The sequence below is a fragment of the Culex pipiens genome, chromosome 2 (assembly GCF_016801865.2).
Source record: "Culex pipiens pallens isolate TS chromosome 2, TS_CPP_V2, whole genome shotgun sequence".
NCBI lineage: Eukaryota > Metazoa > Arthropoda > Insecta > Diptera > Culicidae > Culex > Culex pipiens.
In genome coordinates this window covers 81580822-81598457 of record NC_068938.1, presented here as the reverse complement: position 1 = coordinate 81598457, position 17636 = coordinate 81580822, and the positions used below count along the sequence as shown (strand labels likewise).

Below are 17636 nucleotides of genomic sequence, written 5' to 3'. Positions count from 1 at the left end.
GCGACGGAGCACATTTCCGGTGCCAGTTGACATTGGCTGGTGGAAAATCGATTCACCACACCGATATGATGCCACCGTCTTCCAGCTGGGAGGTCGGCGGAAATTACCTCACTCGAAGTTGTCAGCGTCAACGAAGAAGACTCGGTTCAGTTGATGCGACTTGACAGCGGAGGTTAATGCACCCCTTCCCGAGCATGGGTAAATAACAAGGGAAATGCGTAATAATACCTTTCTCTGGTATCAATACCAAATTTTGGTATTCCTGGACCCTTTAAAATTTGTCTTAAGGATTATGCAAGAGCAAAATGTGCTATCATACCAATTTAAGGTATTGCACAGTGGGCGAAATGGAACCCAAAATCGGACTTAATTGAACGCGGCTGGTTCCCTGGTATGAAACATAGTGTTTCTTATGTAAAAAAATCCGGGGAATCGATTGGTGATGGTTTCATCCACCGCACGTAACGGCAAAGGGTCCATTTTGCCCTAATTCCCCAGTTTTTAACATTTTTTCTTGAAAATCGGTCTGTATTTAGAGTGGAGGCTTTATGCGGCCATCCAAAATGCACTTAACTTATGTGAAAATGTCCGAGGAATCCAGTAAAAATAACCACATGCACCGCAAAAATCATCTAGGGTCCATTTAACCCCAATTCCGCTATAAAATCATTTTTGGCCATTTTCAAATGTTAGGTCAGATTTTTAAAATCTGAAAATATTTTTATCGTAAAGATCAGACAATTTTACATAAGAATGACGATTTGCACTTGATAGTTTAACCCATTTATGCTGTTAAAAATAAAAATTATGTAAAAAGCAGTTTATTCTGCGTTTGGAAAAATTGGCCCAAAACTGATTCTTCAATCTATTTATTTAGTTTAATTTCTATATCAACATAAATGTGTCAAACAATCAAGTGCAAATCGTCATTCTTATGTAAAATTGTCTGATCTTTACGATAAAAATATTTTCAGATTTTAAAAATCTGACCTAACATTTGAAAATGGCCAAAAATGATTTTATAGCGGAATTGGGGTTAAATGGACCCTAGATGATTTTTGCGGTGCATGTGGTTATTTTTACTGGATTCCTGGGACATTTTCACATAAGTTAAGTGCATTTTGGATGGCCGCATAAAGCCTCCACTCTAAATACAGACCGATTTTCAAGAAAAAATGTTAAAAACTGGGGAATTAGGGCAAAATGGACCCTTTGCCGTTACGTGCGGTGGATGAAACCATCACCAATCGATTCCCCGGATGTTTTTACATAAGAAACACTATGTTTCATACCAGGGAACCAGCCGCGTTCAATTAAGTCCGATTTTGGGTTCCATTTCGCCCACTGTGTATTGTTTTGATATTGCAAAATTGCAGAATTTGTCAATGGTCGAACACCACATTTTGGTATTATTTTGGTATTAAAGTGTTTTATCAAATTCCTCTGAAACTATGGGAAAATTTTGACCAATTTTGACAAAATAATTAATTTTGCGCAAAAATGATGTCTCAAAGCGAATGCTTTCATTGAAAACCGGAAATTTCAAACTTGATTTTAAACATTTTTGATACACCCCCTACATAAATTACTTGAAAGTGTGGAAAATTTTCTAAGTCAGGATGCCACATTTTGGTATTGAAAGGTTTCATCAATTTTCTCTGAAACAATGGAATTTGTTTTAAAAAGTTTGACGAGATAATTAATTTTGCGCTAAAATGACATGAAACTTGATTTTTTTTAAATTGTTGAAATTTCTCTAAGTCAGGATAACCAAAAACTTTGAAAAACGAGTCAATCAACAGATTATTGAATTTTGGCGAATTTCAATCCAGTTTCATTTTAATTATACTTATTTTTCAATCTTGTTATTTTTTAGAAGCTTCACGAACTCCAAGCACAGGCCGTTCATCAATGACAAATGCATTCAATGTGGTGAAGAATATCACTAAGAACAACATGGAATCATCAGGTGAGTAGATTTGGCTGTTGCATATGGATCATTTCCGTTTTTTCACTAACTGCAACTGTTGCACTAAAAATGGTATGAAAATACCAAATTTAGGTATTTCTTGTGCCAGCGACCGAAATGTGCTCTTGGTTGCCCAGTAATATATGGTAAAATACCATGAAATCATACCAAAATAATGTATGTGGAAGACCACAGGAATACCAAAATATGATTTTCCAAGGGCGCGGGAAGACTAAAAAATAAAACCATGGCAATACCAAGTTTTGGTATTCAAGCAATGTTCAAATTCCAGAAGACCTCAACTTGGTATTGAAATGATTTTATTCTGTGGTATTATTTTACCTTTGGAATAACATGGTTTGGTATTGTTGTGCCCTTCCACATACAAGATTTTGGTATGATTTCATGGTATTTTACCATCTATTACTGGGCAACCAAGGGCACATTTTGGTCCCTGTTATTTGCCCAAGTAATACCAAAATTTGGTATTCCCGTGTTATTTACCCCTGCTCGGGTTGCCCGAGCAGGGGTAAATAACACGGGAATACCAAATTTTGGTATTACTTGGGCAAATAACAGGGACCAAAATGTGCCCTTGGTTGCCCAGTAATAGATGGTAAAATACCATGAAATCATACCAAAGTCTTGTATGTGGAAGGGCACAACAATACCAAACCATGTTATTCCAAGGGTAAAATAATACCTCAAAATAAAACCATTTCAATACCAAGTTGAGGTCTTCTGGATTTTTGAACATTGCTTGAATACCAAAACTTGGTATTGCCATGGTTTTAATTTTAGGTATTCCCGCGCCCTTGGAAAATCATATTTTGGTATTCCTGTGGTCTTCCACATACATGATTTTGGTATGATTCCATGGTATTTTACCATCTATTACTGGGCAACCAAAATCACATTTTGGTCGCTGGTATTTGCACAAGTAATACCAAAATTTGGTATTTTCATACCATTTTTAGTGCAGCAGTTGCAGTTAGTGAAAAAACGGAAATGATCCATATGCAACAGCCAAATCTACTCACCTGATGGTTCCATGTTGTTCTTAGTGATATCCTTCACCACACCGAATGCATTTGTCATTGATGAACGGCCTGTGCTTGAAGTTCTTGAAGCTTCTGAAAAATAACAAGATTGAAAAATAAGTGTTATTAAAATGAAACTGGATTGAAATTCACCAAAATGCAATAATCATTCGATTGACTCATTTTTCAAAGTATTGGGTTATCCCGACTTAGAGAAATTTCAACGATTTAAAAAAAAAAATCTTAATGGGTATATAAGAAAATGTTAAAACCAGCTTTAAATTTTTTTTTTCAAGTCATTTTAGCGCAAAATTTATTATCTTGTCCAAATTGGTAAAAAAAATCCCATAGTTTCAGAGAAATTGATGAAACCTTTCAATACCAAAATAATACCAAAATGTGCCATCCTGACTTAGAAAATTTTCCACAATTTCAAGTCATTTCTGTAGGGGGTATATCAAAAATGTTTAAAATCAAGTTTGAAATTTCCGGTTTTCAATGAAAGCATTCGCTTTGAGACATCATTTTAGCGCAAAATTAATTATTTTGTCAAAATTGGTCAAAATTCTCCCATAGTTGCAGAGGAATTTGATAAAACACTGTAATACCAAAAGAATACCAAAATGTGGTGTTCGACCATTGACAAATTCTGCAATTGAGCAATATCAAAACAATACCTTAAATTGGTATGATACCACATTTTCCTCTTGCATAATCCTTAAGACAAATTTCAAAGGGTCCAGGAATACCAAAATTTGGTATTGATACCAGAGAAAGGTATTATTACGCATTTCCCTTGTTATTTACCCATGCTCGGGTGGGATCCGCAGTTGAACCGGGTCTTTGCCTTTCTACTTGGAATATGCAAGGGAAAGAATACTAGTTTGTGGTATGCTGACTTGGTGGATATTGTGTGGTTTTTAAATAGATCGATCCACTTGACTTGTCACTAAGAGAGACATGATCTATCGACTAGCTGACAACTGTTATGTGATTAATTATGTGGTGATAGCTTAGTAGGGTTTTTCAAAATTGCACTCTTTAACAAATTTATAGGGAATTGAATTTCTTACAAAAATGTTACACAAAAAATATTTTTTGGGGTATCCCGAACAGACGGTAATAACTAAATTCATGCCATTTCAATAACAAATAATGTTAAAATAACAGAAAGTGTTATGGATTCTTCTTGAAAAATCAATTTTTGCATAAGAGTTTAATAACAATTTATGTTATCATAACAAAATTTGTTATTGGTCTGATATTGATTGAAAGCCAAAACAACTTGGGAATAACATTTTTTGTTATGGAAGAATAACTCCAAATGTTATTGGGATGATCGGATTAGTTGTTAAAATAACAAAAAATAATAACAAAGATTTGTTCGAAGAATAACTAAAAGTGTTATTAGTCTGTTATTACAATAACAACCCAATAACAAAAAAATCATAACGACGAATAACAAATTTTGTTATAAATAACATAAAATGTTATTGGCCTAGTATTTTCAAATATCAAAAAATGTTATTCCAAAGTTATTTCCGTCTGCTCGGGATCTCACCCAAAATTGTCCAAGTGCCTGATGCTCAAAGCCGGGAACGGTATTTTTGCGATTTTTTCCATACAAACCTCAACGATCTATCCAGATTTTTAAGAGAAGATGGCGTTACGAATCGTGAACGCCTGAAATGTCAAAATCACGTGGTACCAACATTACAAAAAAAAGTGTGCCATGGCATGACAGCCAAATTTTTTTTCTAATGTTGGTACCGCTGCGCGATTTTGACAATACGGGCGTTCACCATTCGTAACGCCATCTTCGCTTAAAAATCTGGATAAGCAACCTTAAACATTAACCGATTTAGCTTAAAATTTGCACAATTCCATATTTTTGCCTAAGAAAACGAGGCAGAGGGTATCCCCGATGTCGATTTTTCATTATCACCCTCCTGTAGAATCACTTTTTTGAAAGTGGCCTGAAAAGGGATCTGTCACTGAACGGGACTGCTCGATATTTGATAGAACTTTCTGTCAGCAATCATTTTTCTTTCTCTCGTTTATCGTCCCTCTCTTCCTTGTGTTTGCTGCGTGGTGACAGAAGTCATATGATTGGTCTCATTGGAGAGACGATCGGAAGCTCGGTAGAATGTCAAATGACCGTTCTCTGAGTGATTTTTTTTTTCTTAGAGGGAAGTCAATGACTGTGTGAGTGACTTTGCGTAGCACTCATTCGTGTGTGAAACGAACGAAAGTAGAATGTCAAAGTCAGGTTGTCGTGGTGAAGACGATTGGAGTGTCTTGTCACCTATCACAAACAAAGTCGAAGTTTCGTAAGCACTGGATCAGTTAGTTCTATCGTCATCGGACGAAAATTTTCCTAAAATCGACATAGTTTAACTAAAAAAAATCAAATCAAATTATTCGCTCTACAGCATTGCCTTGGCGTTCTCGATTGCGAGATTCCTACCTGAAACTAGGTGTCCGAAGGCTTGATTGTTGAGGCATTTGCAAACCTCTTTTCACACCTAAGCTTCCATCCACCCCGGGATTTGAACTGACGACCTTTGGATTGTGAGTCCAACCGCCTACCAGCGACTCCACCGAGGCAGGACCCAGGGAGACGACTTCTACACCTGGACTGAGCTAACGACCTATCTTCTAGGTTAGACCGGGGCCAACATTTACTTCCCCATCCGACGGAAGGCGTGATCAGACAAATCTCGTCTCAAAATTTGCCACCGGGACCTTCTGGGATCGAACCCAGGCCGACTGGGAGAGAGGCAACCACGCTTACCCCTACACCACGGTCCCGTGGTTTAACTATATCATGTTAAATTTTCAATACTTTTACTAAGAGCATATTTTTTTAAATGAAGAAATTTTCAAAGTATAAATACTCAAAATTCTTCACAAAATTTCGTATTTTTTCGAAAGTACCATAATTAGCAATATTGATACCAAAGGAAAAAAAATTAATGCATTTTCACCTCATGATTTATTTTTTGTAAAACACTAAAATTTTACAAAATATAGTCATGGTTTAAAAATACACAAATTTTCAGAATATGCAATATGGGTACCAAACGAAGCTAAATTTTATATGAAACAAACAAAATTTGAATGTTTGTATGAAGATTTAAAAAATCGCTTCGTTTGATATCATACTGCAATTTTTTTAAATTTGACTTTTTTTGAAAAATTACGTGTTTAAAAAAAAACTCTTCAAAAAGTGAAAAAGCATACACAATTTCGGTTCGTTTGATACTCATATCCACATTGGAAATTATGAAAATTTTAGTACTTTCGAAAAATACGGTATTTTTAAAATACCTTTTTGTGATTTTTTTAGAATTTATACTTTCAAACTAAGGCCGTTGCAAATATTTTTCAAAGTTTATGTCGCCCCCCCCTTCAGACTTGGTCTGAAAAATCAGGGGGCAAAAAAATATTTTTCCAAAAAACTTCAAAATTTCCATGAAAACAGAAGTCTAATCAACTGAAAACAATCTAAATGCATTTTTCTGCATTGATTATCATATTTAGCACGTTTGGGCTTGTTTAAAAATGTTTTGATTTTTTTATGAAATTCCAATGTACAGCACCGCAAAAATTTTATTTTTCGCAAAAAATAAAATTTTCGTCAATGCTCAAATATTTTGGAAACTAATGATGGCAAAACAACAGGACAGGTGTATATTGCATTTTAAAACACTTTTTTCATAAAAATGTTGAAACCATGGCTTGTAATTTCAATTTTTATACTTTTTATTTTTTATTTTGTTGCCTCCCACCCCCTCGACTTTGGTCAGAGTCGAGGGACATAAACTTCAAAAAATATTTGCAACGGCCTAACTATATTTTCAAAACATATATTCTTAGAGAAGCATTGAAAATTTAACACGTTATGGTTGAATTAATCGATTTTAGAAAGATTTTAAAATTGAATTACCGTCCGTTATCGGTGACAACATTATCGCCGACAGAAATATCGAAAGACGATAACATTATCGACGATAATTTTATCGACGATAGTTTTATCGACGATAATTTTATCGATTAACAACCTTGAAAATACAATTTTGGAAGGTCTATACAAAAATGCTCTAAAAATATTTAAAAAAAAATCGGTATGAGACCATCCATAAACCACGTGGACACTTTTTTGGGAATCTGTAACCCCCCCCCTCCCCCCCTCGCGAACAATTGTCCATACAAAAAAAAACTTTTTTATATGGATCGTAGAAAATCGCCATACCCCCCCCCCTCTATAGGTTCCACGTGGTTTATGGATGGTCCCCATCTTGAAAAAGATTTTTCCCGATCAATTTTGTAAATTCTGCAAAATCGTAGGAATTGATGTGATTAACTTCAGAAAAAATACAATCAAAAAAAAAACTGTTGTAACATGTAATTAAAATACCAGACTGTAAAAAATATCAATTTTCAGAAGAAGTAGAAGTCATAATCAAGCTTGACCAGCTTAAAAATATTTATTTTTTTAAATAAATATAACATATTTTTTGAAAGTTTGAATAGCAATCGTGGCGATTGTCCACGCTCCATACAAAAAAGATTTGGCTTGAGTTTTCGAAAATAAATTGTCCACGTGGTTTATGGATAGCCCCAAAAAAAAATTAACAAAAATAAACTTTATTTATTAAAATCTATTAAATTATTATTTAAATTTACACGAACTTTTTGTACGCCAATTTGATACAAAAGTTGGCATCTAATAGAAGTTTATTTTGAAATTTTTAAAAGACTTCACCAGAGCTCAAAATATTATGGAATACTCAACAGATTTTTTTTAAACAAGAAGCTTGAGTCTAATATTGATATTCTAGTCGATAAAAAATCTATTTCATTTATTTACAAGAAGTTTGTCGAATTTTTTCTAAAACTATAACTTTTTTTCCGGATTGTCAGTCAAATTCCTGAGTTGTTTCCTGTTTTTTGTGTTTTTCTTAAGGTAACCACCCTGAAATACACAGGAAAAAAACTAAAAGTTGAATTTCCAAAAAACCTATTCTCGAATTTTATTTTTTTTATGTTTTAGAGAACTGCAAAAGGCATGTTTTCCACTAGAGTTTAGGTGTGCAAATATAAATTTTTGAAAAATGCGAATTTTCTGAAAAAAAACTAGGAAATTGTCAAACAAAATTTTAAATTTGCAATCGACTGAAATCTTTTTTTAATAGAGTGCACCGTTTTCAAGTAAAAAGCATTTAAAGGTTAAATTTTTCGATAAATTATCAGTTTTTCGCTAGTTAAAAATATCTTCTAAGGAAAAGCAGTCTGCAAAAATAATTTGGAAAGCAGCGAAATTTTTTTGCAACTTTTTATGGAATTGCATCCTGAATTTTTTTTAAATGAAATTGTGTTTTATGAAATTGTTTGTGAAAAGTTTAAATTTTGCTTGAAATAAGTTTTCTCAGTGTCATATTTTTAGTCCTCACTTTTCAACTCGCGATACATCAGAAACTAGGTATTAGTTCGATTTTAAATGTAAAAAAAACATTTGCGATTTTGTTTTTGCTTTTTTGTAAAAATTTTTTTTTACAATTTTAGAATTAGGAAACTTATTGGAAGGGCAAAAAAAATGAAAATTTTAATATGTTGTGCTACACTTTTAAATTATTTTTATAGAAATGAGCAGAAAATTTTCAAAGGTTTCATCTTTTAACATTGAAAATCGTACCAACAGTTTCCAAGATATAACGAGTTGAAAAATTAAAGCTAATAAGATGACACTGAAAAAAAACACTTTTTTCACAATATTGAAACCTCAATACGTTGTTGTATCTGAGCAGCATCAGCAGTTCGATCAATAAAGTAAAAAAAAAAAAATGAAAAATTGAAGGAAATTTCCTCAGCACTTCTAACATATTTTATGCGAGGTGCTTTTTCTTCATGAAGTAAATTTTAGCGGATCGCAGACTGGATTTCGCTATGTGATGTGATGATTTTCAAGGACAAGTTGCCTATGAATTGATAAATGGGAATAAAATCACCTCCTGAACTGATCCTCCTTGTATATTGTGTTTAAAGATTATTATTTTATTCTTAAAAGGCAAACCATCGAATGTTGCTGTCAAAACAAATTCTGTTTTATTTTTTTATGGTTTATTGTTTAAAGTTGTTATTTTTTATTCTAAGGTTTAACATAAGAGGCTATTGTCAAGAAAACTTCTGCATGTTAAACAATTTTTGAAATAAAATTGATCCAACAAAATAACCAACAACTTTACAATGAAAATCGTACTTACAAATGCAATTATTAACTAAACTTAATTTTCACTTGCTTTTAGCTAAATTTATTAAGCTTTTCACAAAACTGTTCTCTTCTATTTGATAACTTCGCTCAAACTGTCTTACCTGTTTTCGTTTCACGTTTTATTGATAGCAGCAGCTCGACGTCGTCGTCAGCCAAAACTTTAGTTGCAGTTTTATCAAATCGCCCATTCAGCACATAACAGTGTTTCACAGAGCACTCAGCTAGCAGCAGATTTTTCCTCCTCAACAAAGCACGTACCTTCGCAGAACGCAAGACCTTGCGCTTATGCCACAACTAGAATTATCTCATCCACCCAAGACACAGCCACAACATAACACAGAACTTTGCATGAATTTGAAGCTCTCTATCAAAGTAGCCCAGATTCCGTAACTCTCTTCCAGAGTTTCAACTCTTTTCTTCTTTCGTTTTTGGGGTGTCTGCCTCTCCTTGTTTGCGGGAGGAATCAAAGTAGGCCCCCGTCCAAACTGGAACGCGCCACCAGGCCCCACACACACTCCCAGGTCACTTCGATTTCAGACCACTGCTGCTTGGTTGTGGCCTACTGTGGCAAAACTTTTGCGTTTGCGTTTCCCAAAAAAAAATCCGAGAAAGAGGAAAATCACATCAGCACAAAGAGAGGAGCCTCCCCCTTCACGGTCACTCGCACCTCCCCGCGGCCCCCTCCTCTCCGAGAGGCCACAGACACTAATTTTGCGAAATTGCAGCGCAGCTCCAACGCACCACACGAACTCGAATTTTCCACCAATCTTCAGAACCTTCTTTTTTTTCTCTGCCTGATCCAAACTTTTTCACCACTCACGCAAAACGGTCACACGGCCGGAACGCGGGTTGTCCCGGATGGACTGCAGATCTCCACCTCAAATTGAGTTCACTTTGCACATTAACGACGACGGACGAAATTTTTTAATTCACTATCAGCCAGCGAAGAGGATCTTTCTGCGACGAGTGAAAAAGTAAAATTGACTTGACAGGCAAAAGCGAACGAACGGAACGACGACGACGTTTGTGTTGTTTGTTGGTGTTGCAGCGCACACAAATACAACGGGGCGCGCGGAAAAACTGTCAGAATAGATCGTTTAGTTGTCATGCGTTTGACAGCGCGGAGCTGCTTGAGGAAAATGTCGAGAAAGATATTTTCTTGCTTTAAATCGGCATTTGTTGGAGGGGGTGCTCAAAAATTACGAAATTAGCTATGTAATAAATTCTGGGGTTTTTTCAAGGGTTTTTTTAGAAAAGGTCAAACCGAGGGTCAAACCAAATTTCCAGTTCTTGCTTTTTGGGTGTTTTTGAAACCGCCTTGAGTCAGAGGTATTAACAAACATCAAAAAGCAAAAACTGAAAATTTGGTTTATTGGACCTATTAAAAAAAAACTCACAAAAAACTCCAGATATTTTTTTTGGTTTCTTTCCGCATTTTTTATTTGGTTGGTGATAGGTCTAGTTAATCACTTCGAGTATACTGCATACGCGTATCATACACACATAATATTCTCATTGTCTGCATACCGTATTGGCGATATAGACCCCATATTCGTCGCATATGAGGTTATATCTACCCAAATATCAGCGTGGATATCATACGCGCATAATACTCGCGCAGTATTCCTAGGTTGCATACCGTATCGACTCCAATATTGGCTTCATATTGGTGCAGTATCAGAAGTGAATTGCCCTTTGTGATAGGCCTCGAGGACAACCGAGAGGACAACGTTGATTTCCAACCCAACGAAACTCGGAAAGAAATGTTTTTATTTTTTATAGAACTTTTTTTACGAGATTGAGTTTCCCGAATCCCGAACACGTCGTTGACGTTAGCTGCCCAGCATTGGGGTTGTCGTTGCATTCGTTTTTTGTTCAAATTGTTTCAAAGTATATCTCGACATGGTCTTGTGAAACCTTGTACATGTAAAACTTCTTCAACACCGGCTCAATGTTTCCAACATCTTCGGGGCCGTCGACAAGGTACTCGATTGACTCGTACTTATCAGCAAGATATTCGATGGACTCGTAGACGTCGTCAGCAGTATCTTCAGCGCGGTCGGTTAACAGCTCTTTGGCACGAGTGTGGGCGGCAAGGTCAGCAAGAATGTTCTCAACAAATTCTGTTTCAGGAAGTTCTGGTTCCAGATCGTCGTCAGCTGCTGGCATGCAATAATTGAGGAAAATTCCCTGCATGCTGTGGATGGCCACCAAAAATCCAAGAAATCCAGTCTTGTTTTTGGAATTAAGGACCGGTGTTCCATCCTCTAGCGTGATTCCACGGATGAAGTCTTCTGCGTACGCAAAGGCCGGGACTAGAACGTCGATATTTTGGGCACTTAGCGGTTCTTTGAATCCTTGCGCATCATCATTCATGCTATTGCATGCATCGAACAGGTCATTTATGACTTCGATGAACTCCACCATACCCTGGCAGTCAGCAAAATGAGGGTCATACTCCATCAGGAACCGCAGCGCATCACCAACAGCCTGACTCAGCACCTGAATCGCCAGAACAATGTCCATTTTGCTGTTCTTTAAGTTCAGGTGCTTGTCACTCAGCTTGGGTGCTAAGAGGATCAACGGGTCGATTTCTGCAGTTCGTTAAGCATTTCCAGAAACTGCCATTTTGCCAGACTACTTGAAGTTAGCAAGGTGTTTCGCACCAGCTTCAGCATATGCACAGTATCAAAAATGGCAAATATCGACGCTGCGGTACACGGATGAGAGAACGACACTCGAAGTGGGTAGTCCGGACGAAAATCGCAGCCGAGAGCGTTCGCGGTGCTGATGTTGGTTCGTGTTCCGTCGAAAGTTAAGGAGATCACGGTCGCACCCACGCCCTGCAGCTGCTTCAGAATCTCCAGGATGATATCCTTTTGTGTAACTGCATTAATCGAGTCCACCAGGTAGTACGCAATTGGAATCTTCCACTTTTCATCTTGAGAGGTGAGCATGAAAAAGGACTGATTTGGCAGCGGTCACTTTCTGCGGTTTGCCATCGAGGTGATTATCGAAACGGTACGCCACACCGTTTAGTTTTTTTGAGTGCGCATCCCACGTGATCTGCTTCCTCATTCCCATTTCATCCATGGACATTCCCAAAATCAAGCTATTTCCTTGACTGGCCCTCTCGGCGGCCTTATCCTGCACGGCCTTGACGGCCTGGTCGTTGATCCCTTGATCACCATCAACCACTTCGTACCATCTCACGATGGTTCGCGGACAAGGTAGTTTGTTGTGTAGCATCCTTCGAACGTATGTGAAGGCCTTGGGCGAGTAAAAGTGGAGAGTCTGTGCAAACGCTTGGATGACTGGGTTGTACGGTTCTCCAGGCTTGTGCTTCGCCAGTTGCTTGAACAGCGCGTTTTCCGCAGCGAAGCTCTGAAATTTGTTTAAAGCGTAAGCTCAAGATTGTAACATGCAATTGATGGCAAAATAATGCATTACCTGTAAAGCTCGGTTCGTCTCAGCAGTCGCAAGCAGTTGTTTTTGCAAAGCTGTACAGATTTGCTCGATGTTTGCAAGCTTCAAGTGACTACGCTTTTCTTTGGCCCTGAGAGCTCGCACTTGCTTCCGGTAACACAGCATCTGTACTTTCATCTTTGGTACCAGGATAACGGCTTCTTCGGGACTTTTGGCACATTAGCGACATCTTCTGGTGTATGACAGAACTTCGGTGACATTTCGCCGAAGCGGTTTTTCTTTGGGTGTGTGAGTGAGGCGACCTTATACAACGCCAAGTCAAACGTGTTTAATCCTGAAAATTTTCGCGAACGCAGTCAGAACAGTTTTTCGGAAATTTCAAAGAGTCCGCTTGCAAAAATTCTATTGTGACATCAACCTGTGTCCGCTCCCGCAGAGGGAGTCGGCGATCATAAAAAACCGGAGACGAACGGCCACGATCATCCGTGTGTGGACCAAACAAACAGACGGCGGTAACTCGGCGGCCACAAACGTCGTCGACATGGCACCGGCAAGATTCCGTTGTGGAAATTGAAAAGGAGTCCGCTCCTCTACCAGATGCGATGAAAAGGGGCAACCCTTTTTCTACGGATGAAGTTCGGTAAGTAATTTGTGGTTATCAATCCCCCCTCAGAACTACATTATTTTTCATGATTTTTAGAAAACTGCCAAGGAAGTTTAAGAGGAACGCCACGTTAACAGAGATTCCACGATCCTCAGCGTGTGCTATACGGCGTAATTCACAACGACGCGACCAGCTGACGTCGGCGATTCGGTTGCTCACGGGTGTGGTTTCGATTGCAGCATCGGTTACACTTCCAGGCCTTATGAATTGTAAATTTTGTTTTGTAAAAGTTGTGGATTTTTAAAAATAAAAAATAATGGGGATTCACGGTGGAGTGGAGTGGGGAGTCTTAATTTTGTTAAAAATAATAAAAAGCGATTGAAAAAAAACCATTAGATTTTTATTTACTGTTGAATTGTGGTTCAACCAAAACAAAAAAGAAACCAGAAAGCAAAAACAAGAAGAAGAAGAAGCTGTCAAAGTCAACCCGTCCATTCCGTTTCGATTCCGTTTGAATTCTGCTTGAACCGATTTGCGGCGAAAACTCAAACGGAACCGGTTGTTGCGTTTGAAACGGAATTCGTTTCCGAATCTAAAACGAACACTGTTTAGAATTCGAATCGAACTTTTTTCGCTCAAGCGGAATTTCAAACGGAATTTAAACGGAACGCGCTGAGTGGGAAGCTGCTCGTCCGTGAGGGGCATAGGACCAAGTTCCGCGGTGTGGCCACCGATACCGAAGCGTTTGTTTCGGTTCCTCTTGGCTCAGTTATGCTATCAAAGTTTAATTCCATTTTTAATCAGATATATCCCATTTTCATGTACTAATTTACCTCGGAACAGCCGGAACACCGAAGAAAATCGACGGTACCGCAGTTTTTCGGAGCATTCTTCCCACTTTGTTTTCGTAGAAGCAGTCCAATGCAAAATGATCCGAGCAAATGAGAACATTGTCCAAATCAATTTTGCATTCATCGAAAATTCCAGGATGAGCAGCTTTTATTGCGGCGATCCAGGTTTGGCGACGGAATGGTTCCGTAGGAAAACGGTGTTTCGAAACTCTCGTCCCTTTAACCGAAATCCTTTTCTTGTGGAAGTCGTTTGTGCAAGAAGCAATCACACATTTCATTTTTCAATTTTTGGAAAACGAACGATACACGCGGTTTGGTTTGTTTATTTTGTTTATACGATTTGACAGAAATTTGTTTTCGCTTGCTTCTTCTTAATCAGGTCGTACGCTTCAATAGTTTTGGTTTCAAAAAGATGGCTGCCGTTGCAGGGACTGACGTAGCCCTAAAACGATAAATGCTTTTTATGCAGAATCCATCTCCCTCTTGACAGCAAAACAAAACGATAAAAAGTTTCATCATTCTCTCTCTCGTCAAAATTTGTTTACGGAAACCAAAACAATCCCGAAGCACCACGTCAAGAATTCAATTTTGGTGAAAGGATCGTGCGATATTCGCGAGATTATCAGTTCGGTTCCATTCAAAACGTGTGTTTTCTGATTCTGTGGTGTGTTGCGTGTAATGTTTAAAGTTCGTGGCTAAAACGCGCAACAGTTGTCCAAAATGTGTTCCGTTTGTGAGGGCTCCGCCGAGGACCTGGTCACGCGAAAGCGCACCCATTCCGGAGGTGGAAGGACCACCGGAAGCAAGCGAAAGTGGCCGAATGGGTGGACTGTCGTTTCTGATCTTCTTCGTTATTGGTTCGCTTTTTTCGGGGTTGATGTTTGCGCTGTTGAGCTACGCGCCGAGTTATCGTTCGCGGGTCACTCCGCACTACCTGCCGGACGGACGCTTTCTGCAGATTGCTGACGAAGCTCGTGTGTTGGAGCCGTACCTATCGGCGGCGGTACGGCTTCCGGACAGTTTGAACGGAACTCCTGCGGGGAAGCAGCAGCAAACGGCTCGTTCCAACGAGCAGGAGGCGCTCAGTTCGTTGAAAGTGGCCGTTGAGATGAAGCTGATGGGCAAGGACGATAAGGCTCTGCGGTTGTTCCAGCACGCGATGGCCCTTTCACCGCGACATCCGGAAATTCTCACCAAGTACGGTGAATTCCTCGAGCACAGCCAGCAGGACATCGTTACGGCGGATCATTACTACTACCAAGCGCTCACGGTCAATCCGTCCCACTCGGAGGCGCTGGCGAACCGCCAGCGGACGGCCTCGATCGTGGAACACCTCGACCAGAAGCGGTTCGAACGGCTGGACAAGAAGCGCGATGCGTTGTCGTCGGTGCACGCCCTCGATGCTGGCCTCAAGCGGGCGGAAAAGGAAGCTTACATTCAGCACATTTACCACTCGGTGGGCATCGAAGGCAACACGATGAGCCTGGCCCAGACGAGGTCGATTCTGGAGACGAAGATGGCTGTGGACGGGAAGAGCATCGACGAGCACAACGAGATTCTGGGGCTGGACGCGGCCATGAAGTACATCAACGCGACGCTCGTTAACAAGTGAGTTGGAGATGGTTGCTTCTTGTTTTCGCAATGTAATGACCTTCATTTTCAGAAACGACTTCATCACCCTCAAGGACCTGCTGGAGATCCACCGGCGCGTGCTCGGCCACGTTGATCCCGTTGAGGGCGGCGAGTTCCGGCGCACCCAGGTGTACGTCGGGGGTCACATTCCGCCGGGGCCGGGCGACCTTTCGATCCTGATGAGTCGCTTCGAGGGTTGGCTCAACGCCGAGCAGTCCTTCCTGATGCACCCGGTGCGGTACGCCGCGATGGCCCACTACAAGTTGGTGCACATCCACCCGTTTAGCGATGGGAACGGGCGCACTTCGCGGCTGTTGATGAACACGCTGCTGATGCGGGCCGGTTATCCGCCGGTCATCATTCAGAAGCAGCACCGGCACAAGTACTACGACTATCTGCAGGTTGCGAACGAGGGCGATATTCGGCCGTTTGTGCGGTTCATCGCGGACTGTACGGAGCGGACGCTGGATTTGTACCTGTGGGCGACGAGCGAGCTGTCCCATCCGGTGCCGCTGCTGGCCCAGGACGAAATGGGCGGGGCGATTGGCGAGCGGGAGCACGGATTTGGGCGGGAGGGCGGCAGCACGGTGCACGAGGGCAGCGGAACCGGGGACAGCATTCGGATAGGGACCATGTGGTGAGTTGGAGTTTTGGTTTGGAAAGTTCCATCTAATTTCTTTAAATAATCTTTTTTTCCAGATGTTTGCTTGCCTCGGTGCTCATCATAGCGATAGTGTTGCTGTTGTTGCGCAAAAAGAACCAACCGATGGTCGTGTTGGTTGCAATCTGAGATGAAAAGTCGAATGTTCCTTACGTTGGTAATCTAATCACGGTAAGCTCAAACCAAACTAGGAAAGTAGTGTGAATGCGAGGGGGCGTCCAGCTGTGAATATTTAAAAAAAAGTAACTTATGTCGGTTTTAAAAGTAGTAGGTTTAAAAAAGTTTTTAATCTATCAAACTGTTACCGTGTTAATAATCGTATAAGAATTGTATACATAAGTAGGTAACAAGTTTAAACAAAGTCGTGTCAAAATAAAATATCCTAAATAATTATTAAATTCTTCAATAAAAAAAACTAACAGTTGTGTGAGCAATTTTCAAACACATTTTGTGAGTGGGCTGGAACCAGAAACGCACAACCCGTTTGCAGTGCTCCCAATGTGTAGGATTTCATAGGCATTTGTAAAAGTAAAATAAATGATTCAAAATTAATCGTATTAATGCTTTGTCGTTTGATCAAACTCTAAACTTCTGAAGGTACAATTGGAGTTTCGCCAAAGCGGCAAAGCAAATACCCCAACGCACATTGTTTATCCCCAAGAAATAATTTATGTCGTGTGTATGCCTTGTTTGTACAGTGAGTAATTATAGCCGGAAGTATTTATTAACAAGATTAGCAGTAATACCAACCTTACGACTGTGATTTTGCTGAAGTTTTCGGCACCTATGTAAAGCGTTATAACATTAGCCCCATTACACCCTTGTTTATGCCAAAGTAAATCGTCTTTTCAATTGAAAGAAATGCCTTGCCTTTTTTTAAGAACCCAGGGTGTAATCTGGTGCACCAAATGAAGAAGGTCGAAAAACAATCAAAAACGGCTCGAACCAAGGCTCGAACTCACAATGTTATTGACAGGGGCTCTTGAACAAGGTTCAAATCTCGAGTTTTTTTTGATTAGGTCCTATAAACATATGAAAGACAATAGTTTATCGGTCCTTTTCAAAAAAAACTCTGGAAATCTGGAGTATTTTTTGAAAAGGTCCAATAAACCAAATTTCCAGTTTTTGCTTTTTGGGTGTTTTTGAAACCACCTTGTGCCAGGGGGATTAAAAAACACC

At 39.4% G+C, this 17636-nt stretch overlaps 1 protein-coding gene across 1 annotated transcript; it reads left to right on the top strand.

The window, feature by feature from the left end:
• The first annotated feature begins 14705 nt into the window (after positions 1–14705).
• On the top strand, positions 14706–17286 carry LOC120423672 (protein adenylyltransferase Fic). Its single transcript, XM_039587557.2, has 3 exons — positions 14706–15772; positions 15828–16433; positions 16496–17286. Coding segments are annotated over exons 1-3 (1395 nt in total). The 5' UTR covers positions 14706–14984; the 3' UTR covers positions 16497–17286.
• The last annotated feature ends 350 nt before the right edge of the window (positions 17287–17636 follow it).